General features: G+C 37.4%; 1 protein-coding gene across 1 annotated transcript in view; it reads right to left on the bottom strand.

The window, feature by feature from the left end:
- ECPAS (Ecm29 proteasome adaptor and scaffold) overlaps nt 1-26,060 on the bottom strand; it is a 72,321-nt gene that overhangs the window by 17,797 nt on the left and 28,464 nt on the right. The window contains exons 18-38 of the mRNA XM_015819214.2: nt 25,724-25,804; nt 23,319-23,538; nt 20,325-20,416; nt 19,332-19,466; nt 18,097-18,262; nt 16,044-16,216; nt 15,537-15,638; nt 14,330-14,453; nt 13,327-13,472; nt 12,718-12,772; nt 11,211-11,325; nt 10,070-10,138; nt 8,288-8,405; nt 7,852-8,019; nt 6,652-6,731; nt 5,710-5,815; nt 5,100-5,147; nt 4,836-4,957; nt 3,638-3,788; nt 2,534-2,599; nt 1,367-1,456 (exon numbers count right to left, since the gene is read on the bottom strand). Of these exons, the coding sequence (XP_015674700.1) occupies nt 1,367-1,456; nt 2,534-2,599; nt 3,638-3,788; nt 4,836-4,957; nt 5,100-5,147; nt 5,710-5,815; nt 6,652-6,731; nt 7,852-8,019; nt 8,288-8,405; nt 10,070-10,138; nt 11,211-11,325; nt 12,718-12,772; nt 13,327-13,472; nt 14,330-14,453; nt 15,537-15,638; nt 16,044-16,216; nt 18,097-18,262; nt 19,332-19,466; nt 20,325-20,416; nt 23,319-23,538; nt 25,724-25,804 (2,427 nt within the window). The remainder of the gene's footprint in view (nt 1-1,366; nt 1,457-2,533; nt 2,600-3,637; nt 3,789-4,835; nt 4,958-5,099; nt 5,148-5,709; nt 5,816-6,651; nt 6,732-7,851; nt 8,020-8,287; nt 8,406-10,069; nt 10,139-11,210; nt 11,326-12,717; nt 12,773-13,326; nt 13,473-14,329; nt 14,454-15,536; nt 15,639-16,043; nt 16,217-18,096; nt 18,263-19,331; nt 19,467-20,324; nt 20,417-23,318; nt 23,539-25,723; nt 25,805-26,060) is intronic.

Here is a 26,060-nt window from a genome sequence, read left to right as displayed (position 1 = left end):
AGGGGTGCTTGCCAACTGGTGCGCATTTACAACAGTCACAGCATTACATGATTACACGATCAACACCTACAACTTTCATAGCTGGTTTCATTGTGGATGCTGGCAGGAAGTTGCAAGCGTGGTTCACGTGGCATCCAGTGGGATTCTCACCTAACAACCACGTCCATGACCTGACAAACGAATATCGTCAGTCAGGCACAAGTCACGTGATTTTCACTTCGTCACTGCATTGCTTAGCAACAGAGTTGCCAGTCTGTAAATGAGGACAACCTATATAGAGAATCAGACAGCTAGTCAGAATTCTGACAGTATGAATGACAAGGAAATAGCCACCATATTATTGATTATCGATTTTTATTTGCAGGAACTACAAGTGCAGAATATCTAAAAATGGCAGCTTAGCTGAATTACACCAATGTTATCTGCCCCTCCCAAGTATCCTTCCCCTAGCACAGTGATGGTGAACCTTTTAGAGACCGAGTGCCCAAACTGCAACTGAAAACCCACTTATTTATCGCTGGGTGCCAGGTGGGCGTGGCCCACTGGGTGGTCGTGGCAGATTGGGTGGGTGTGGCCAAGGTGGGCGTGATCACCTCGATGTTGCTGATGGGGAGGGACACCTGTGGGGGCCGGGCAGGGTTGGGGGAGATCCAGGGGGTCTCTGGCGTGGGGCGGTGGGCAGGAGGCTTGTCCTGCGGGGTGAGACAAGGCAAGGTGAGGCAAGGCGGGGATGCCATTGTCACAGGGCAAGGTGAGGCAGGGGCCAGGCGGGTGCTGCCTGACACCATCGGCCCCTGCACACAGAGGCCAGCGAGCGCATGGGTGCTGGGATGCATCCGGCCATGTGGGACCTCAGCGAGTTAGCGGGCGGCTGGTTGAAAAGGGACGGTTGCCATCTCCGGGGCATGGCGCGCGTGTCCACAGAGAGGGCTCTGAGTGCCGCCTCTGGCATGCGTGCCATAGGTTCGCCACCACTGCCCTAGCACTAAGACTTCCTCATATTCACAGTCACTGTTAATCTCAATAGAATGGCAACGCCAGAGCCCCCATAGCACTGCCAGGGAAGGCATAATGGATGCTATACAATTGCATCACCTTCTGCATGAGACATAACATGAGCATCCTTTCCTGACTTTCTCTCCTGAATTTGTCATCCTTTCCTAATTTTTTTCTTCTGAATTTGCCAGTATCTCATCTCTGGATAGGTCTACATAAACTGCATTCACTTTCATCCCAGGATAAAATCATTGTATATTTATAATTACACAAATAAAGAGATATATTTAGGTGGCTGTGCACATTTAAGTAGGTGCTTATCGTTCCCAACTTTCCTGCACCACACTTCTTTCATAAAGCATAAGGATACCTTAGTGCCAATGCCGATTCCACTTCTAGTCAGTTCACAGAGCCTAGGAATCAGCTCTCCCAAAACAGACACATCCAAATATTGCAAGCACTGGAGAAACAAACCAAAAGAAAATCAAAGTATCCAAGATTAATATAGCAAAATAGATTACTAGACTGTTGCTCACAAGCTGCTTGTTAGCATTCTGCAGGAAGAAGAACTGTTGGAGCAGGAGCAACTTAAAATACATCCACTTTTATCCAGTACTTTCTTTGCAGGAATGTTTTTGTTTCTATCAATGGCTGTTTAGCCATCCATTGTCAAAGTGTAGCTTATCGTAAAAACAGAAATGATAACCACTATTTTCTTTCCTTTTTGTATGTGTGTGCATATGTGAGTGTGCAGGGGGAGGGAGAGGTGTTGAGTGTTCAGGGATATTTTACCCCTTACTTTATTTGCATCCCTGTTACGCCAGAAAGGCTAGCCTGTTTTATTTTTTTTATTTTATTTTATTTTAATTTAAATTTTATTGAAAACAAAAGTTAAAAACATTGAACATGGTAAATCAGATTTGACATACATCTCAATTCACTATTCATCATTAATTGCTAGTAAGAAAAACCTATACAAATAACATCATTCTAATCACAATCTTAACTTATCTCATTACAATAACTTCCATGCTTTTCCCCCCACCATCTGTAAAATTTGTTCCAACTTTGGTAAAAATCCGTTTCATCCTGATTTTTAAGTCTTCTAGTTAATCTATCTAATTCTGCGCAGTACATAATTTTATGAATTACGCTTTCCTTACTAGGTATCACCGTAGCTTTCCAATTTTGAGCGAATATAATTCTTGCCGCTGTAACCACGTGAGTAAATAAAAACATATCTTCTTTACTAACATTGTTTTCGAGAATTCCTAACAACAGTGTCTCAGGTTTATACTGAATATTTTGCATACCCATTTCTGTTACCCACACCCAAGCCTGTTTTAAAAGGTCATGAGAAAGTTTTGCTAATTCTTCTTGGTTATTGATCAAGACATTATTAGAAGTGAACAATTTCCTAAATGAAATAATTAGAAATACCAATATTCTGCTATCAGTCTTAACCAGAATAATTTCATTATTACTTGAACTCTTCCTTGGTTCACTATATAAATCTTTTCTTAAAGCCAATTATTACCATATTTATAGTTTCCATCATTGGGGAGGACTTAGCAGCACTGAGTCTTGCAGTATCCATTGCAGCCTAAAAGATAAAAAAGAAAAATGATTTTAAAAAAATCTAGAGATTAAAAGGTAACAAGAGAAAACAGAAGGCATATCTGGATACAGAGTAGCAAGCAATATTATGTTAAGAGAGACTGAAAAGACAAATAAAGATTCTTTAAAAAAGAGGAATAATTTTTAGGAAATTATTAAACCCAGAGCTTATTTTAGTTAAATAGCATATACAAATTAAGTACATATTAAATATACCTTATTTATCATGTATGTTAATTAAAAATAAAATATTATATAGATATCTCAACTCTTATGAAAATAACTGATGATGTATCTTAATCTCATTCCCACCTCCGCTAGACAGCCTTTAGTCTGAGATGTGTTTGAATATTAGTAGAGTTGGTAGTTGGGCTGTTGGTTTGTTCTCCAAGCTTGGCGATTTGGCTACAAATGTTTCGTCTCCATTCGGGGAGGGGACATCTTCAGTGCGCTTTGAACTGTGCTCGTATGTCAGAGCACTGGCCTTTAAATACCTTTTTTATGTAAATTGGTGTAGGTGTTATTTGTCCAGATGTTTCTGAGTCATGGTCTGGTTTTAGACTATTTGATTGGCTGATTGTTGTTGCAGGCCATCGTCTTTGGTGTTTAAGTATCATCTGTGTGTTGCAAATGGTGTTTTGTTCGTTTGGTTGCCTCTAAGTCATGGTCTGGGTTGTTTGGTTGGCAAACACCATTTGCAACACACAGGCGGTACTTAAACATCAAGGACTATGGCCCAGCAACAACAACCAGCCAATCAAACAGCTCGAAACCAGACCATGGCTCATAAACATCCAGACAAATAACACTCACACCAATTTATATCATACAAAAAGGTATTTAAAGGCCAGTGCTCTGACAGATGAGGACAATTCAAAGTGCACGGAAAATGTCCCCTCGAATGGAGACGAAACGTTTGCAACCAAATCGCCAAGCTCAGAGATCAAACCAACAGCCCAGCCTTTAGTCTAGAATAGCTAATGCTTTTTATAAATTAAACCTTCTTACTTAATAGTGCCCTCACCTTTTCTTGCTCTGTAGCACGCAGACTCAAGTAGTTAAGGACCTGAGGCTCCAAAACACTCAGGGATTCCAACAAAGCTGGGATGAGTTTTGGTGCATGTGGTTTCAGCATGGCCCCAGCACTTTTACTAATCTTGACCAAGGTGTTAATGCTATAAATAAAAAAGTGGAAGACAAGCACATTTGCAATCTTTTTCAGTAGTAGTAATCCATCCAACCACATACAGCATATTGTTTAGGTCCAGAAAACAATCTGCTACAGAAATTAACTTCCATTAGCTAAACCAAAGTACAGTAGTTCAAAAGATAAATGAAATGCAGCAAATTCCCAGGAAGCTTATATTACCTACTTTCTTGGCCATAAATATCCATGCCACCAAGAAGTCTACCAATTTCAGTGGCTGTGCTTATAGCAGGTTAGAATGGATCTTTTCATAGCTGGTTGTAGAAACTGTAGAACTCTTTATTTGATACAATCGTGATTTTTTTTCCACCTACCCATGTTTCCCTGAAAATAAGACCCAGTCTTATATATTTTTTGCCTCCAAAAGAGGCATTATGTCTTATTTTCGGGGGTTGTCTTTTTTCCCCCACTGTATCGCCTCGTGAGGGCACCAACAACCCTGTCCAACAATGGCTGCTGCTGGCCCACTTCTTCTGTGGCCACTCACTGCCACTTGCGCACATCACCCCCGGCCTCGGTTTCGCCAGCAGAGGCCTTCAGGAAAGGCCTCTGCAGCCCAGAAGAAAACTCCGTGGCGAGGCAGGTGTTGGGGCATGGGAGGCCTGGTTGTGGCAATCCTGAGGTAAGTGGGTGTGGGGCGTGGGGGCCAGGTCCACCCCCTTAGCTTGATTTTTTTATGCATGTGCCTCGCCCCACCTCATGCCACCAGACTGTGGGATGGAGTGGGTGGGGTCTTAACTAGGGCTTATTTTGGGGGAGGGCTTATATTAAATGCACGCGTAAAAAGCAACCTAGGTCTTATTTTCGGGGAAACACAGTAAGAGTAAGTGGTTGCAGTTACAATAGTGGAATCTATAAATTTAATTTATTGTAAAAATATTTCTTGGATTCATTTATTTCATTTCAGCTAACAAGAGAAAGAATGATAGGTAAAGCCCATCTGCTAAAATTGTTTTTGGCTATGAGATTTGAAAAAAAAATGAGAAGAGAGTAAAGAAATGTAAGAATAACATACCTCAGAGTCCGCACTTCAGTTACCGAATTCATCATTCCTTTATCAAGAAGACATGGCAAAAGTACAGCTATGGTTTTCTGGCCTGCAATTCCTTTAGATGGATCGCACATCTTCACACACACCTTAAAAGAATAGATAACATGCAAATGGCAGATGGCACTAGAAGCCCTGATGTTTGGAAGGTATTTTTTATACTATGGCTCAAACTGAGTCACAGAGTGATGTAAAATTCTTGTAGTCATTGAAGTGATTATGAAAATGTACCTTACTTAGTGTTTTCAGGGCTAACTCGGCCGCCTTTCGTACAGATTCCTGAAAAAGAAAAGGGGGAGGGGGAGTTTTCCTTTAAGTTTCCAATTTTAATTTCAGATTCTATTAATGGAGTGGTTTTGCCTCGATGATGTATATTTTCAAGAAAATATAAATCTCTTTTTCAAACAAAGTTGCTTGTTTGGGAATCCAGAAAAATAATTAAAAATTCGCACTGGTATCAAGGGGTTGGTATGTATAAAGCTTGCAGAGTATAATGTTAACTCCGCTTTACAGAAAGAAGGAGAAAGGAAGGAGTCTAAATCAAAACAAATGCCTATCTGACTCTTTTGATGCTCTATAAATACTTTTTTAAAATGTAGCCCAATTACAATCATTTTCTATTCTAAGTATTTCCCTTTTATTCATAAAGCTCAGATATTTTTGCCATGAAGGCTGAAAGCCAAAATGGACCACAAATGCTTTATCATTCAGGAGTGTTGAGTTCTGGGAATTCCCAACGTAATATCTGAGGAAGCATACAAACATTTTTGGTTGTGAGCTCTTCTTTGCCTGCAATGTTTATAGTAATTTCTCAATACCAGAAAATGAAACTTTTTACTACCTTTATATCATCTTGCACTCTAAAGAGTGTTTCCCATATCTCTGGAAGTTGATGAACGATGTCATCCAAAGGTCTTCCTCTTAGCAAGTCATTCAGTGCTAAACAGCTGTGGAAAGAGTTTAATTACAATTATTCAGTAATATGAAGTTTCAATAAAATGAAACAAATTCATTTCCCCCAAACATGGATTATTTAGAAATGTGGAAGAACTAACATAACTGCCAGACAGTAATGCCTGTACGCCTAAATTTCTTATGGTAGAATTAATCCCCCTTTTAAAGCTCTCTTTTTAAAAACAAGTTGCAATCTTACAATCATTAGTACTCATAATATATTCTCTATTACTAAGGAAACACTTTAAGTGATCATGTCTTCATCTATCACTAGCCTCAATAGTTTAAGTCAACCTGTTTTAAACAAATCATATTTAACAATAACTACAATGCACTTAGTTCTACAACACAATAAATATTTCCTTGCTCTCGGCCACAGTAGAACTGAAGACTAAACTATGTATGAGCCTGCAAAGGCAAGGCTTATATGCTGTATTTTAGCACAAGTATTTGTATACAATTCCCCTCTAAATTAAATATTATGGGTGATATTCTACAAATGGTACTTTGCAGCAATGTCAAAAATAGTTCCAGAGAGGTAATTATTTAGTACAGCTTATATCGAATTAAATCACATGGTAGAAAACAAACAAAATATATGTGTAATATATTCTTTATAATTAAGCCATTCTGCTAACATGTATGACTTAATTCCAATTATTTGAACAACGAAATTGCAAAATCTGCCACCAAGCTCCAAAATTTACAGCTCACATAACTGACAGAATTACATAAATAACTCCTGAAAACCCAACATATAGAAAAGTATGGCTTTTCAAAACACCAATTATTTTAATTTAAATAATGAACTGAGTTTAAAAATGCATACCTCGACTCTCGAATTCGCCACATATTGCTAGTCAGGTTGCTTATTAAATCATCAAGAATTTCTTTCATGTATTTGTCCACCTGAACCAATAGAAAACAGTTGCAATTATTAAAAGCATTCCCACATCCAAAAAAGTGAAGAAACTGAACATTTATAGTGGTGATTTCCTATAACTCAACAACAAACTACAATGAAACAGGAACTTAATGCAAAAAATTATCTTTAAACCATTTTTCCTGCTTTGTATACATTATCATTCAGAAACAGCTCAAGAAGACATCAAAATGGATAAATTAATTCAGATCATTCTGACATAGTGATTTTCCTATGTGGATTTTGCTCTATGTGCTGAAGAATGTTAACTCTCTATATAAAATCATTCTATCATATACAGCTCAAGAAGACATCAAAATGGATAAATTAATTCAGATCATTCTGACATAGTGATTTTCCTATGTGGATTTTGCTCTATGTGCTGAAGAATGTTAACTCTCTATATCATATACAAAAAAGGAAAAAAAAAACCTACTACCAGTCACGTGTTCTCACACTGTAGTAGTTACATATACATTCACATATATCACATGTTTTCTTTTAGGTAGATAATTAGATAATAAAAGTAGCCTGTTGTGTTTTTGACTGTGATCCTTAATGCAGGCAGGAACTTAGTTCATTAAGACAGGCTTCTTCACATATATTTACTATTTTCTTATAAACAGTGTATATAGGAAGAATATAATATAGGAATGAATGTGTGTGTGTGTGTTAAGTATTATACATACTATATGTATAGGAAATTGTTTTCACTGCGTATTGTATTAATGTTTTGGGAGTGTTTTATCAATAAACAATTATCAGAAATTTTACAAATAAAATATTACACTAATAAATTAAGAATGGGCAGTTGGCCACCACCACTCTCCACTTCTAAACTCCACTTGAATGCATCCTATTGAGTCACCTTGCTAATTTCCAGTACCCAAGAATGATAAATTCTTTAGGTTAAATTGATGTTCTGAACGAGAAAAAACATTTGGTGTATTTTCCTCATCCAAGGAAAAGACATTATTTTTCTCCAACAAGGTTCCCCCTTAGTTTTTTTTTTTTATCTGGGAGAACCTACAGCTAACTTTGTTTGTTGTGACTGCTCAATGAAAAAAAGTGATAAGATTGGGACAGAATTATTCTGCGTTCACTTACAGCGGATTTGTCCGTAACAAGTGCATTCCAAATGCTGGTCATAGCCTGTCGAATCCCAAGATTGGGATCAAACTGGTATCGATAGAGACGAGGAAGCAATTGAGGAAGAAAAGGAGCCAGCTGTTCTCCAGCTTTGGTAGCAATCACATTAAAACCAAAAGCTGCTCCCTGGGAAAGAAAAAAGAAAAAGAAAAATCATTACATGACACTTAGATGTACCATTTATGTTCATTCAGGATTCTGGTAACAGGCAGAAAATATTCAACACTAGCAAAATGAACATTATGTATTTTGTATATGAATCAGCAGCTCTTCTCTATAAGGCTCAGAATTCAGAATAGAAGATACATTCTTTCAAAGTTATCCTGAACATAGATGTGGGGTTTGTTTCTTTGTTTGTTTCTAATGCTCTACCATTCCCACTACATGCAAATACCTTCCGAGAATTCCACATTGCATGATGATTGGCCAAATTCATGAATTTATACACCAAATCTGGCTGGTTGAGGTCACTTGCAAGTGAACAAAGCTCCTGGTAAGTAGAAAGACCCTGGCTTGGGAAAACAGAAACAAATGATTAATGCTATTTCTTACATGTCCTATTTTGCTCAAAAAATCATAAGGGGATACTTAGAGATGGGGGGGGGTGTCAAAATAATATTTAAATATAGATTTAAACAGAATTTGTTATGCAATAATTCAAAGTCCTTTCCCCATTAAAACAGAAAAAAATCCATATTCTGTAACATCAAATAAGCAAACCACTATTTTTCAGAATTAGTACAACCATACATTTGGAAGGGCTTGAGTCTGTGTTCCCTCTTTGTTTTTTGAGGCTTCAGTAAAAATCTAAATGTAAAAGTGGTAAGGCCATCAATTCTCTTTGTTTCACCTTTGCTGCCTCTAGTCCATGCTCAGCTACGAAAGATAGAGGATCACAGTTCCCAACTGTGAGAGATTTGCTGTTTGGACACAATGCAGGTGAGCAAATGTTTTTTTTTATATCTTGGAAGTTCTGGCAAATTGTTCCAGCTAAACGTTGGTTGTGCTGGGTTTCAGCCATAACAAACAGGAACAGGGGCTTTTGTGAAAAGGCTGATGTATTATACTTCTCTAACCTGTTCTCTATTTACCTTAGACACTGGCATGCCTGACAATGTTCTTTTGCTTAACTTCTGCTTAGCTGCCACTATTGATGCCAGCGCTGCAAACATGGTTTATATACAACTGAACTGTTCTTCCCAATCTTCGCAGCACCTTCTATTCTTTATGCTTCCATAGGAAAAAATCGGAGGGACCAGGTTGGTTAAAAATATGCCACACTTGAATTAACAACATCAATGGCAACGGCCCACTTGCCCCTGATCATTTCAGAGCCTTATTTTCCCACCTCTTGTTACTTGCCATAATGGTATCAATATTTCATGATTTTCTCATTCCCCATGGCTCAAGGAATCACTTTGCTAGGACGAACCAAGTGCCTTTTATTATTATTATTATTATTTATTTATTAGACTTATATGCCGCCCTTCTCCCCACAGGACTCAGGGCGGCTCACAGCATATTAAAACAGTACAAAGCACTATCCCCAATAAAAACCAATTAAAAACAAATATTTACCGCTNGCGCGGCGGAAAGCTAGGAGATCCGGAATCGTCCGGATCTCGGGGGTAGTTCGTTCCAGAGGGTGGGGGCACCCACAGAGAAGGCCCTCCCCCTGGGGGTCGCCAGCCGACATTGCTTGGCCGACGGCACCCTGAGGAGGCCCGCTCTGTGGGAGCGTACCGGTCTGTGAGAGGGAATCTGTGGCAGAAGGCGGTCTCGGAGATATCCAATGGCTCCTCATAAAACTGACCTCTAGCCCTTTTTTTTCAGGAACTGGTTTCTGGGGAGAAGCCCAAGCCTTCAATGGGAATGTTTGGAGAGAATAATGGACCAAATTTGACACTGGACAAGAAACTCCAACTGCTACTTTTAAGCACTTCAATGTTTAAAAAGTGGCTTAAATCATGTGGAATTAAGGAAATCTCATGAAATTTTAGGACTGGACTTCTGTGAGATTTGAAAACTTCTCAAAAAAATCTATAAAAAAAAAGCCCAGATATATGCACATATCAAGAATTAATTATAGCAGCTTTGCAGATCACTAGTAATACCTACACCACAGATTGAAATAACACAATGGCTCACAAACAGCATGATTAATCAATGAGCTTACCCATCTGGAGTTTTGCCAAGGCCTGAGCCTTGGAACATCACAGTTTCCCCAGACACTTCATGCTTGACTCTGTAAAGAGAATGTTGTGTTTTATTATACTGTGAAGGAGACTAATTTTATATCTCTATGGGACCAGATTATGCCCTCTTGCAGTAATTCTGCCTCACTTACACATGTCAGATTTACTGTCATTTTTATGCAGATCTACTCTCAAAATCAATTGGAAACGAAGAGGTTACGTTTCTTTACAGAATATTTGCGAATTTTGGAAAAAAACATTTCCACCTGGATCTAGAAACACCACTGCAAATGGACTTTGCATAATAGGAACTCCTCTCTTAAATTTATCGTAATTAGAAATAACTCAACTAATTTTATATTTGTAAAAGGGAAGGAAAAGAGGCTAAATTCAACTGTTCTCTCATATTTAAACAAATGACTGGCAAGGTTTTGCCTACTTAAAAAGACCAAACATATCATCTTACACAGTTGTGTAAGATGAACATATCATCTTACACAGGTGTTACAAGAAACATTAATATAATGTTTATTAATATATGTTTATATTAATATAAACATATCACAGCAGAGATAAAGGGATTTTACCACTTTTTCAAAACCGTTTCACACTATCCTAAGATGCTTTTTGTTCCCTAAAATATTTAGGATACAAGTCCCAAATAGGTTACATCAAAGCATAACATATTCAGATCAAATTATAGATTGCCACATAGGAGGAAAGCAAATACATCTTATAATTTCAGGATTTTAAAAAAAGCACATGTTGATTCATATAATTCATAGGGTATGTGAACAGAATGGTTCAGATCTTCTGAAGCATTCCTCCAAACTTGCTTTGTATTTAAGCTCACTTACTTTTAACCTTCTATTTTATTATTCCCTGCCTCCTGATACATATTCCATCATTTAGGTTCTCTAAAACAGGGGTCCCCAACCCTGGGTCCATGGACTGGTACTGGGCTGCGGCATGCCAGCAACTGGTCTGCACAAACAAGCAAAGCCCCATCCACGGGATGCAGGCAGCACACAAAACCACACCCCCTCCAATCCGTGGAAAATCCTCTCTCCACGGAACCGGTCCCTGGTGCCCAAAAGGTTGGGGACCTCTGCTCTAAAATACCTTTTCCCAGTCATAAGCGTTTCAACAAGTGTAGTAACTAGTTCCTGTTGATCTTGTTCATTTCCAAGCTCATACACCAAGCCAAGACCTTTGGAAGCCACATCTTGACTGAGTTCTATAAGAAATAGAAAGCAAATTAAATCTTACTAGGCTGATTTGCTATATCTGTATGTGGGTCTCCATGCCCAAACATTAACCAGTGCAATACCAGTTCAATCACATTTACCCACTCAAAATTATATAAATATCTCAAACACATAGCAATAATAGAATTCCTAAAACCAAGGCAAGAAATGTTAATGCTGGAAAGCCATCTTCTCAGGAAAGAATAACAAGCAGTTTCCTCTCAAGACTCTCAAATCACAACATGGAAGTAATTCTCAGTCAGACTGAAAATGTCTGAAATCACAGACAGCTCAGTGCTCTGGAAGTTCTTATTTGAGAGAAAAGTAGTTGCACTTGAAATGCCTAAATGATTAAATGATAACAAACAAAAACTCTCAACTATATTTCAGATTTTGCTATATTAATCAGTAGTACTATAAAGCCCTATAGCACAGTGGTTCTCAACCTTTTTAATGCCGCGACCCCAACCGGTCGTAAGTCGAGGACTAAACTGGTCGTAAGTCAAGGACTAAACCGGTTGTAAGTCGAGGACTACCCAACCGGTCGTAAGTCGAGGACTTTCCCTGCCCGGGAGCGCCGCGCATGCGTGGTTCCGCCCCCTGCGCTGGCCGAGGCGTAGCTGGCAAGCGGCAGAGACGGAGCAGGCCGACCACCAGCTGGCCCAGCCCAAGGGAGGTAAGGCACTCGCCGGAAAAGGCGAAAAAAATGGCGGACAGCCTTGCTTGGCGACCCCCATGAAATGGTCGATTGACCCCAAATGGGGTCCTGACCCACAGGTTGAGAACCACTGCCCTATAGCATATACATTGGTTTCAATCCCCACTAAGACTAGAATTCAGATCAAATAGAAATCACTGCAGAACGTCTTGGCATTGATTTTTTAAATCAACCTGTCAATAGTTGTCAATATGTTTTTTCCTCCCAGATTAATTTTACAAAGGTTAAGAATTATACTGAAAGCCACCATTTATTCAGAACCTACAATTTGGTTCCTTTCTTTATTAATACTACCAAATCTTTGTTTTCTTGGTGGCATTCAGCAACAGCAACATATTTCATGTTTATATGCAGGTACAGGATCAAGTTCATATTTACTTTTTGTAAAATAACCTTTTACTTGGAAAAACCGTATGTGGGATTTTTTTTTTAAAAAAAATCACAACTAGATTATATTTTTGATTTAAATAATAATACTATGCATTGGTATTACATGTTTTCAATGTCAAATTTCAGAATTTTTCAAGCAAGTTACAATTTAAATAATAACATCTCTGTACTGAAAGATTTTTTTTCTACATCTGTAAGCTTAACTGCTTGTGTTTCTAGTAAGATTCGCATTTTTAATCAATGAACAAAATTATGCAGGCACGATCCTACTTACCATCACCGTCAGACAAAATAGATACAAATGCAGTTTGAATGTTCTTGAGATGTGACTATGAAAGAAAAAAGAGGGATTTACCTTATACCTATTACTTGAAACCCAATTTCAAAATCTCACCAATAAGAATAATTTGCCCTTTTTCTGGCTCGCTCTGTGAGCAGAAAAAAACAACATTTGGTGCAAAACTTCTGATGGTTTCTTCTTGAAAGGAATGCAATCTATGACAGATTGTCAGTTTTTGTTACCCCCTGTAGAAGGATGTGGTAACCCTTTGAAATATGATTATGGGTCAGAACATGCAGATTTTTTCCAAGCTAATACAGGAATAATGCAACTCACTGTCAGAACAATACAATAAAGTGTGAGACTCAAAACAAATTCCTTCTACTTTTCTATGAGTTTGGGAAAAACCAGCACGCCGTTAATGGACCTGTATCCATTTTGTCCAGCAAGTGCATTTTCAAAAGAAGTAGAAAAATGAGAATTCAGAAACAGGCAAACAAGAGGACAAAGGAATGCACGATGAAATCACAGAAGGTCAACTAAATCAGATTCCCCTCCCCGCAACCTCAAAAAGGAGAATGGGACATAGTTTTTTCTTCCTACCTTAATTTCTTTGTGGGCACTCAGCTTCTTCACCAGTGATAAAAGCCAAATACAGGATGCTTGTCTTATGTGAGGGTTGGGACTTATGATATGCTTATTCAAAATGACGTCCAGGACCCAGGGAACCACATCATTAATCTTCATATCTGTTACATTTAAACCATTGCAAAGAGGAACTTAAGTATAATGCAAGAAAAAGGATTTGGAAAACAGAGCCTCGGTAGCAATGTTTTAACTTTAAATATTCATGGTTCTGCCTATAAATATTCTACATATAAATTCTGGACTTCTGTCTAGTTTCAGGTACTTTCATGTACACTTGTGCTTACCAAAAGATGCAACGTTTTTACAGTTTACGGTGATATACAAATAAGGACTATGCGGATTATTTTGTCATATTTTCTTTTTCTCTCTTTTTAGTCAGTCTTTCCAATGTTTCCCAAAACAATCCAGTACAGTGCCTATTATATTAGATTTTACAAGAGGCATAAATGACAGGATTTGTTTTTAATCATACAAACAAAATAGTTTCAAGCCTGACAGATAGAATAGAAAAGCTGGTGCTGTTATTAACCTTTTAGTGTACTTGTTTTAATATTTGTGTTAACTAATTTCAAAACCTGTTTACTTGAAAAAAAAAGTATATAAATATTTAACATGAAGGGATGAAAAACATTACCAACCTGCCCTTGGATATAAAATGTGCTTTTGCCTTCTAAGTCATTACAGAGATTAGATTAGTTTTGGAACTTAGGCTGTAGTTTGGCTGAGTATCTTCTATTATCACTCATAAGCACAAAGCTAATGGTAGGTGTAAAAGTTATACTGAAGCAGGTTCCATGTTAAGTGACTTTTCAAACTCCAGAATAAAAATGGAAACAAAGTTTTAATAGAAATCTGTCATTCTGGGTTTGTTCAAAAACAGAAGCTTTTTTTTCTTATAAACCATGAACTAAAATCAGTCTCTGAAATATATTGTTAGATATTCTATGCCCAAACCTACCAAGAGGAGCAGTATACTCTTCTTCAGCTACTATCCATGCATCACGGGCAGCTACAGAACTGGTCCCTATTGCAGCACTGGTAATAGCTTCACCAACTGTAAACTGTAATTCAATTTGCTTGGCCTGAGAAACACACAATAAAACAACATTAAATTTCAGTTCGCTCACTATCGAAACCAGCTGTATTTTCTAGGCAAGAAACCTGCTGCACTTATTACAAGAAAGAAGATTATAGTATACTTTATTACAGATTCTACAATGGAATTTTCAGCAGATGTCAAAAATCATTCTTGCATTTAAATCAAAATTATTTCAAGTCTATTTCCAAACTAAAAGTTGAAAGGTATTGTGCTATTTATTTTCAGCCATCATGACCACAGGGACACTCCAAAGCCGCAAAATTCCCCAGGCATTCAGGCAAGCAAGTTAGGCTAGCCTTGTTGATGTTTTTTGATGATTGGATCATTTAATCAGGGCATCGTGGGTTAGTGGTTTTAATTCTGGTTTTTAGCCAGAGTATGTTGGCCAGAGTCACTGTTGTGAGAAGGGCGGCCATATAAATTATTTAAATGAATAAACTAAAAGGGCCACTGCTTTCAATTTTAACCAAGGGTCCTTGGATGCCAATTCCACCCATCCATCCCCACCCGTTTTAAATGGGAGGAAAGACATATGGGAACAAAACTCTGCAGTATAAAGGAGGAAATCATTTCAATGATTACAAAGGAACTGACTGATCAATTCTTGGAAAGGACACACAAGGCCTAGACATTTTTTATTCTGCCTATCAACAAATATAGAAGCACAGAAGGGCAAGGTTCAACAAAAACTTGTCCAAAGTAACAATGCCACCTCACTGTAGTAGCAGGGGTCTTCAAACTTGTCCCTTTTACGACTTGTGGACTTCAACTCCCAGAATTCCTCAGCCAGGCATGCTGGCTGAGGAATTCTGGGAGTTGAAGTCCACAAGTCGTAAAAGGGACAAGTTTGAAGACCCCTGCTGTAAAGCAACCATGAAGAATAATTATGCACTGGATGGCATTAGTGTTGTTTTCCTAAATCTGAAAGGTGTTTTTTTTTTCAACATTTAGAAACATTTATAACAGGAAAAAATAATGGAACAAAAGAATTAAGGAAACTGGCATGAATTAATAAAAGCAACCCTTTCTTCAAATATATATTCCAAGAGTACAATTAAATAATTACCTCTACAGAATCCATTAATCCTTGCAAGAGTAGCTTCTGATGAGGAAAATCTCCATCCCCTACTGGAAAGTAACCCAGTGTTTGAATAGCTCTTTCTTTCATCTTAAAAATGAGGCCGGGGGGGGGGGGGAGAAGGAAGAATGAGAAAGAGAGTTATTTTAAAATCTGCTAAATTAAAATGGGGAAACCGAAACACTTTCCGCATCAGGAAAACACCCAGATGAGCATAAAATAATACCAAGATTAACACCAGAGCAACAATCAAGAAGCAAACAATATTCCAGTCAACGAACTGCCAAACAAGCTAACAGTAAACAGCCCAACCAAAGAACCCCCAAGACCGCTCCCACCAACACTGGCAAGCCATTAGAATACGAAGTGGCTTTAAATTCTTTTCTGGCACTGATGATGTTACCCAGTTTGGACAAGAAAACATCTACAAGAAAACAACCGCGCTCAAAGACCTTTTAATCAGGAGAGAATTGTAACGATTTTGCAAAACGTTACCTTATTGCTTTCTTTGCCAGAGGGAATTCTGGCCAGTAAACTTTCAACAAGATGGAGTTTTGTAAATCCACTGCCTTCGTTGGGGATGGGCAAAGGCGCATTCCTGCCAATTTCTCCCAGTGCTGTACATGCAGCTATGGCTAGGAGTGGCGATGTACTATCCAAAAAGGAACCTAGTAAAGGTAGAAAAGATTACTTGGTATTTTTCCTTTAAAATCGTATCCCGAAGGAACAGCCTCTAAGATGGTCTCAGCCCGTAAGTGGGTCTTCTCCTACCGACAAAAGAAAGGAAGAAGCAGCAGCCCCCCCCCCGCCGCCCCTATTTCTACAACCTCTACCACTACTTTTCCCATCATTCTGCAGGGCCCCCAACATTTCAGAGCAGATTTTCAGGAAGAATACAGGATTGGGAACGAAAAGCGGCTAAAGACTGCTTCTTCTCCCCACTCTATCATCAGGTAAATGAAATACTGGCAGCAGGCTTATGCTGGATCCAACCTACTGATTCAATATCTAAAAGACTCCCAGGATTTACAGAATTATACACATCTGGTTCAAGTATCATGATGATATTACAATGAAAATTGCTACAGGCAATGAAATAGCTTGGCTCAGTCACAATGGTAAACCAGAACACGATTTATTGATGAGCAGCACGCTGTTTGACTTCATCATCGGGGTTACCTGTGAACTGGACTACTTGTCAACCAAATTATAGTTCAAAATAGCTTAAAGTATCATTTAAAAGCTTTGCGTTATTACTATAAATTATCGTCACCATCACCATAAACATTACTCCTATGGTAATGAAAAATCTTTTTTAGCTAGTACTTGGTTTTGTTTGTATCCCTTTTACAGGTAGTCCTCGACTTACGATCACCATTGAGCACAAAATTTCTGTTGCTAAGCGAGACAGTTAAGTGAATTTTGCCCCATTTTATGACTTCCTTGCCTCAGTTGTTAAGCAAATCACTGCAGTTGTTAAGTGAATCTGGCTTCCGCACTGACTCTGCTTGTCAGAAGATTGCAAAAGGGAACCACATGACCCCGGGACGCTGCAATCGTCATAAATATGAGTCAGTTGACAAGCGTCTGAATTTTAATCACATGACCATGGGGACGATGAAATGGTTGTAAGTGTGAAAAACGGTTATAAGTCTCTTTTTTCAGTGCTGTTATAACTTAGAAAGGTCACTAAATGAACTGTTGTAGGTCAAGGACTACCTGTATAATTTTTACAAATAACCCAAGGTGGGAAACATATCCAACACACCTTCTTCCTCCTACTTTCCCCACAACAACAACCCTGTAAGGTCAGCTGGGCAGAGAGTGACTGGCCCAAGGTCACCCAGCTGGTTTCATGGCTAAGGCAGGAGTTGAACTCATGGTCTCTTGTTTCTAGCCTGAAGCCTTTACCAGGCCAAACTTAAACAGTAAATAACTTTTGCATTCATCTGAACACCTGCCTCAAGTGGGAGAAGCGTATTTTTCAATGAAAATGAATATTCCCAGAAATTTCCAGCATTTATAACATTTGTACCAAGAAAAAAATAAGACAAATAAAATATGCCACATCCTACAGAGAAACATATCTGAGTACAGTTCAAGATTATTACATATAAAATCTCAAAGATACTTTATTCTAATAGGCATAATCCTAGATCATTTTCATTTTTCTATTCAGTCACACTACATTTTATCTCACTTTTCATTATCATTTGATAGAATCTTCAGCACTAATTAAATAGCAGCCCCTTAACTGGTTTTATCTGTCAGAGGCTCATGCTCAGATAATATTAATCTATTTTAATGCCAAGTACATTACTTGCAACTAGATAAATCTGTTTTCAAATGATTTGTGAATCAAATACATCATTAAACAATGAAATGAGATGAGTTTGAGATTACTATTATGTTATATGAGTTTTATGACAAAGACCTCAAGTAGAAATAGGTAAAGCAGCACAATGGGCCAAAAGTGATTTAATTTTTCAAAACCAAAGTGAACAAAATGGGCCAAGAACGCAGAGAAAATGCAAATACGCAGACTGACCTATAGTTTCTGTTGTTGATTTTATCATCTGGTCTTGTTCTGGTGCTACAATGGTATTTGGGTCTTCTATACCATGCAGTTCTACTATTTTCATTTTTCTTTTTGACAAATACCGTCCTACTGTGAATCCCAGAGCCAGTAATGATCCATGTTGCATTTCCAGATTCTGTAGTGAAAAGAATGACAATCAAAAAACAAATTTGCAATTCATTAAGTCATATATATTAATGTCTTTAAAACATTATGAGCAGCCTTCTTATATTTAAAGATAATGTGAGCTTTAATAGCCTAAACATTAAAAGACTATATCTCTGCATATTGATTTTTAGTTGATTATTTTTCCCTCTACTTATAAATAATGGATGCTATATAGCTTCTTAGAAAAATCAATCCTTTCGTTCTTATAAAGGTGAATTTTTTTTCTAACCTACGACAGACATGTCAAACTTGCGACGTCACGTGACATATCGGAACTTTTTCCCCATTGCCGGCAATGGGGTGGGAGCAGTTTCCTCATGACATGTCCGGCCCATGGGCCAGCAGTTTGACACCCCTGTACTATGACATATATGCGCTAAATAAAAGCACAGATTTTTTCCCTCAGACAAGGACTTTACGTTATATACAACTATATTTGAATTGAATCACTCTTTTATTTAACTAAATAAAAATTCTTTTAGCTGGCTAACAGTATAATAACTGCAATGGCAAAATTTCAGCTAGCCTTAATGGAGCTATAATTTTATTTCTTAGTAAAAAGAGAGCATTAACTAATATAGGTTGAATATTCCATGCTGCAGTTCATGTATCTTGGAATAAGATCCACTCAATTTACATAGATATATATTTTAGGAGAAATATATAGGATTGCACTGTAAATATGTTTCAATGAATCACAAGAAAAATATATAGGCAGTGAACTGTAAATCAAACAATGTATCATAGTATTTGCCAATGTCTTTCTCAACAAACCTTCCCTATTAAACAATTAAGCAATAAGTATATTTTTAAATATTTGAACATTTATTTAAATAGTTTAAAAATAAATGTCCATATTTTTAGTTATAACTCTTTTAGTTATAGCTCTTACTCTCTGTTTTCTGATATTCATAAAAAACTCCTCACTTTTAACTGAGTTCAATATTCCTTAAACAGAAAAGGACATTTAAGATATATAATAATACTATTATACTTTCATTCATAAAAGTGGTGTGAGGTAAAAACAAAAATATTACATGATTGTCCTTTGCTGTTTTTATCAGGTGCTGAACAGATGTTTTGAATTCATTTTCTGACACTGTGGAAAGTACAACTGAATAAAATAGAGCAGCCAATTCCCGCATTTCTTCTTTATTAGTATTCATAAGGTTCTGAAAACAATATAAAGGAATACAATATGTTAAAAATAGACAATGCTCTACTAGCATTTAAATAATAAAAAGACTGATCCAATTAACCCCGGGTTCTCTGTGGGTAATGGCTAAATAGCATCTTCTCCAAAGAATATTTAACTGAAGGAGAATAACGATATTGAGAATTCTTCATTGGTCTTGCTTTTCAACACCAATAGCAAGAGCACTTAAGACTTATATACCACTTCACAGTGCTTTAAAGCCCTCTCTAAGCAGTTTACAGAATCAGCATATTGCCCCCAACAATCTGGGTCCTCATTTTACCGACTTCAGAAGGACGGAAGGCTGAGTCAACCTTGAGTAGGTCAGGATCGAACTCCTGGCAGCGAGCAGTGAATTAGTCTGCAATACTGCATTCTAGCCACTGCGCAACCACAGCTCTTTCCATTACTATGTGCAATGCAATAAAACTAAAGACTAGGGACAGGCACTCAAATATTCATTACAAAACCATAGTCTATTAATTATCACATTATTTTTAGGTGCTTTAATAGAAATTCTGACTAATTTTGCCCCTGAATCTTTATTTCAGATAATGACATTCTTAATAGAAGTTGTGATAAGCTATTTTCCCGTCACTGAATTTTTCTTTAAAATCTTATTATAAATATCCCTATGAGTTATCTATCATTTAATTCAGTATGTGGGTAACAAAGATGCCATATTGGCTTCCATGAAATTACTTTTAACAGATCAGGAACTATTGAGAAATATACTTTTAATATTATCACAATCATTCCTTTCTTGGGTGTGGGGAAAAAAATCTGGAATGAAATACAAAATTTTGCAATAAAATAATCTCTTTCTTTAACATACCTTTATCCAATCCATCTTGTCTATAAATCTTGCAGCTAGCTTTTCAGGATAGACTGAAACAACTTCCAGCAAACAGTACATGACTGGCAAACCTACATTTTTTAAAAAGGTTCTCAAATTATTAAAATGACCAAAATTTGAATAGAAACTATTGTACTCTGCATAAATGAATTTGGTAATGAAATCACCACGGAATGCGAACTTTGCTAAATAAAATCACCATGCATACAAATATAATTTATTGTCTTCATAATAGGCATGCCGAATTATTCAAAAATATTTACACTGTAACCTAATACTATGACTAGATACATTTTGCACTCAGACACTGCATGTACCTCATAGTTGATGTGATGCAGACAATAATAAGAGTTGTCTTGCAAAGCTGTCTCCGGATTAGAGAACCATCTTGCACAGAACTGCATGAGTATGCTTGGGGTAAAACTAACCACTGCTGCACTTACAGTATACTTGTAAAAAAAATACCTAAATTTATAGGTAGAGACTTTATTTGCAGCAGGAAATGCTATATGTGGCATAGTTACAACTAAAGCTAGTGACACAACCTATATCCTCTATCTTACTTTGCTCAATTGGCCAAAGCTAGAAATAGATGTTAAGAGATCAGTATTTAAGGAATCATGTACTGAGTGGGTTCTTTTTTTGATGTTAAGTTTCTTTTGTTATTTCCTACTATTTTCCCCTGCATTCTGAATAATGTTGCTGAAAGGGAGTTACTTAATGGGTTTCTGTATACGAATGTCAAACTATATGGTAACATTTTTTCTGGCCAAAGAAACCTGCATCTCAAAAGCATCATCTCATCAAGAAACTTGAGAATTCAAATAAGAGATGAAGACATTCAACAATGAAATCCAGGATTCTCTACTAAATATTTTAACAATATTCAACATGTTAATATTGGAATATATATTTGAACCATACTGAGCTATACAGATAGTCCTCGACTTACAGCCATTTGTTTAGAGACCATTCAAAATTACAACAGGATTGAAAAAAAATGACTTATGACCAGTTTCAAGGCACATACGACTATCACAGCATCCCCACACTCTTATGATCAAAATTTAGTTACTTGGCAACTAACACATACTGTATGTACAATGGTTGCAGCATCCCAGAGTCATGTGATCACCTTACCATCTGGGTTCTGACAAGCAAAGTCAATGGGAGAAACTGGATTTGCTTAACAACCTTGTGATTCGTTTAACAACTGCATTGATTTGTGTAACAATTGTGGCAAAAAAAGCTCATAAAATCAGGCACGACTCACTTAACAACCGCCTTGCTTAGCAATGGAAATTCTGGTCCAATTGTGGTCGTAAGTCGAGGATTAGCTGTACAACATATGTTGACCGGCACAGCAATCAGCTGAAACATCATGCATGCATAGTATTTTGTTAATAAATGTTATGACATAGGGATGCAACAAAAACTTGTGTACTATTGTGGAATTTCAAGGCCACAACACATTCTATGTTACTAACATTTTGGATGCACTAGAAAAATCATTCCTGAAAAAAAAAAAAAGCTACTGTAGCCAATCCAAGCTCATCATTCATAACACACACTTCAGTTCAGGCAACGAGAATGAAACACATTCCAAGACTAAGTGGCGCGCCCATCTATATAGCCCACAACATCTCAAAGACAAATTTATTTGATTTTGAGATTGACTGTTTTATAATAAATCTCTTATAATTGCTTGAAAATGGACAGATTGTAAGCATTTAATACTTTACAAACATTAAAAAAACTGGAGAAAGGCCAGTTTGGATACTTTTTTCCCCCCCAAACCTTAAAATGAGACAAAAGCCTAAATGCAACTCAAAACTTAAGTAATACGATATAAACCCACACTCTCAATGACTCACCCACGCAGAACCCAAAAGCAGGGAAGATGGAAGAATGAGTGGCGCAGCTGCCAAAATCTCGCGATACTGGAAGTGATGCCACTTCCGGTGTCGCTGTGATAAGAGGAAGTGATAGTAAGACAGGGATGGGAAAAGCCTAGAATGCTGGAATCAATGAAAGACATGCCAAAGAGTGGAAATAGAAATATATAGCCAGGAATGCAAGATTAGAAAACCTGCACTTTTTTTTCCCAGTTATCTTTAGCAAATTAATCTCTGAAAATTAGTTAGCCACTTCCTTTCTAGTTTTTCGTTCCTCTCCACACTCCCCAGTCAGAAGATGAAATTATTATCTAGTATCTTGAATTAGTATACGGTTAAGGTAATGAGAAAGATCAGTTAAGGTAAGGTAGAACTGGTGGCAATGGTCTAAAATTTAAGGCACCTATTTTTAAAAGGATTGGGAGAAAAAACAAAGTTTAGGTCTAACAAGGATTATGCCACTTGACATCTGCACAGAACCTCTATATACAGAGCTAGTATGTAGTTGGGAAAGTACAACTGAGCAGGGGGCTGGACTAGAAGACCCCCAAGGTCCCTTCCAGCTCTATTCTATTCTACAATACTTTTATGCCTGGTTTGAGAACAGTCAGATCTGACTAGCTAATGAGAACAGAATTCTAAGCCAGCTAAAGCTTGGCTTAGTTCTCATGCAGGATGGACAGTCTTTCTCTGCCAAAAATTATACTTCCCCTTAGGCCACTGGAATACAAAATTGGTTTTTTAAAAAAATGTAATAAAATCACTCTCTCAAAATTATGTAATTTTCAACACAATGGGCTTGCCAAAAATATACTCACTGAACAAATAGCCATACTTTTTAGTACTTCTAAAACTGGAACCACTGAGGCTTCAAAGTATCAGCTGATAAAAGACAGGTTGCTTTGGCCTAATTTATTGCATTAAAACGGAACTTACATTTCTAGGAAGTGAATCTGCTTCACACTAACAAAATAACCAATAATGGATGCTGAATTCAACTTTCGAAGCAGCATATTTTTCATTCATGATAAAGGCAGTAAAACATTTTTTTTTAGCTTTGTGACCTGTGAGTTCTCACCTCCAACACCAGAGAGCAACTGCTGAAGGAGACTTATATAAATCTGTACAGGATTGCTTTCCCCTCCCTTTGAGGATGAGGATGTTATAACATTTCCAGAGAGGAGGTTTCTTATATAACGGCCAATGGCTGGAGCGTGATCTTGCATATCAGCTAAGCTCTGAGAAGTAGGCACCACACCAGCACTGTGAGCAAGACACATCCGGAGATACAGCACTATCTAAGCAAAGCAGAAAAAAATATATAAAGGTTAACCAGCTTTCCCTTACAGAATAAACAACTGTAGTTTTTTTTTCAGCCATGAATCACAGTACAATAATCGCATCTATTGTGTTACTGAGATTTAAAATGCCCAAAGAATGTCGCTGTCTCATTCATTACTTGGTTCTGTTAGGACAAATCAACCAAAGTATCCCAAGTTAAGGAAGTTAAGGTTGACAGTTAACTTGCCTATAAATATGTCATATTCTGAACTAAGCTCTCTGCCACACTATATCCAGGGTACCTAAACTCGATGCCCTATGCCAAGCCTATTTATTAAAAAAAAAAAGATTTTTAAAATAAACACCTAAAATAAAACAGTAGTCAGTACGCTGCAAAATAAACTACCTCAAAAAATATTATTTCCATGAATGCTTTTGGACTTTATAAGCCTATTTGGAATAAAATGATAAATAATAGTAGCTCAAGATATTTCACCTGCCCTGAAAAAAAAAAAGATCAAATAGAACATCTAGGGCAGGGGTAGGCAACCTCGGCTCTTTTATGACTCATGGACTTCAACTCCCAGAATTCCTGAGTCAGCATAGCTGACTCAGGAATTCTGGGAGTTGAAGTCCATGACTCATAAAAGAGCCGAGGTTGCCTACCCCTGATCTAGGGGGTTTAAGAGGTGGGCTATCACCCTCCCCCATCCCCGAGTTTGTTTCCTACCAAATGAACGGGTTTTTTAGCAATAGCACTTAGACTTATACACCGCTTCACAGTGCTTTACAGCCTTCTCTAAGCAGTTTACAGAGTCAGCATATTGCCCCCAACAATCTGGGTCCTCATTTTACCGACCTCAGAAGGATGGAAGGCTGAGCCAACCTTGAGCCGATAAGAATCAAACAGCTGGCAGTCGGCAGAGTTAGCCTGCAATACTGCATTCTAACCACTGCATCACCAGGGCTCCGGTTTGGGGTCTGCCAGCTATTTTCAAAGAGTGCACATAACTTATTCTTAAACTTACAAATGAAATATGCATTATTCTGCTTGAAGTTACTGCTGCAAAACCTGGCCTAGTCTGCAGGAGAAAATCTATTAAAGAGACGATTGAAGAGTTAAACTTTGCTGTCTCATTTATTTCTTTGGGAATGTAATAACTCTATGAGCAAATCTGTTTTAGTGGAAGAATTTTAAAATTCTTAAACTAGATTTATCACGCCTGATGTTACATATATACTACTACAGTTTCACAAGGGAAAAGAACAAAGCATATAAATACTGGGTGCAGAAAGTTTCTTACTATCAGTTTTCTTCCCATTTTTAAATAAATGTCTAAGGAAAAGGCATCATTTTTTTTCTTCATGACCACATTTTAAATTTATTTATTTATTAGGCATTGGAAGAAAGCAGAGGGCATGGCTGATAACGTTTGAGGTTTCAGTTTTGTTTTGTGGTCATTTTTAAAATACTTTTTTTTTGAGGGGGGAGGGTACCTTCTAAATAGGGTTGATTTCAGGTGACTACATGGATTAGCCCCTGCAGTTTTCTTGTTAGGATTTTAAAAAGTGGTTTACCAATGCCTTTTTCCTAGTGCTGAGAAAGAATGACTGGCCCAAGGACTAGTTTCATGCCTCAGACAGGATTAGAACTCATGGTTTCTAGCCCGATGGCTTAATCATTACAATAAAATGGCTCTCCTAAAATAAATCGGTATATTAAATTTACCATGGAGTTGACACTTTTTTTTGGCTTATTGTGCAAAAAAGAGGAAAAAATAATGTCCCATTTTCTCACTGAATATTAGGAGCAACTTGCAGAGGGGCTGGAAAAATGGGGAAATGACGTAAAACTAATCAGCAAAAAGCTGAATAAGGACCAAACAAATGCATAAAAATCCCTAAGAGATCAGGATAGTCACTAAAGTCTTGGGTAAAAGGATTCTTTGCTGGCTCACAGAACTACTAGCAATTTGCTCATCCGTTGAAAGATAGCTTTGTGTAAAAAAAATGTGTCACTGGCAAAATCTGTCTCCTCACTCATAACCCCCCAACAGCCTAACAAAACCTCTGATATATAAATTTCAAGTACCGTATGTGCTTGTGTAGAAATACTATTTCTAGAAGGCACAATATATACAGAAGAGAATTTTGCTTTTTAAAAAAATAGGAATTTCCCTGATTTGTAACTGAGATGCATACCTCTCCAAAAGTTGCTGGGTTGAAAGGCATTACTGTTGTTCCGGTCATGTATTTAGCAGGAGTTTTCATTCGGTGAGAGGCCTAAAATAAAGTATTTATGTATTTAACAGAACATGGTGGTTATTCCCCAAATGTTTTGCGCCCTAAAGACATGGCTCTTCCAACAAGCGGGATTGGCCTAGGGAATTTTAGTGGGGTTTTTAAGAGAAATTTTAATTATATAGGCCATAACAAATATTTCTTTTTAATTCGGTTTTAAATTAGGTATTTATTGTAGCATTGGTTTTATAAGGCTGTCAGCCGCCCTGAGTCCGGTAAGGAGAAGGGCGGGATATAA

This window comes from Protobothrops mucrosquamatus, unplaced genomic scaffold (genome assembly GCF_001527695.2).
Source record: "Protobothrops mucrosquamatus isolate PMUCROS unplaced genomic scaffold, P.Mucros_1.0 scaffold874, whole genome shotgun sequence".
NCBI lineage: Eukaryota > Metazoa > Chordata > Lepidosauria > Squamata > Viperidae > Protobothrops > Protobothrops mucrosquamatus.
Note: the sequence above shows the minus strand (reverse complement) of the source record. Positions and strands in the feature narration are given on the sequence as shown.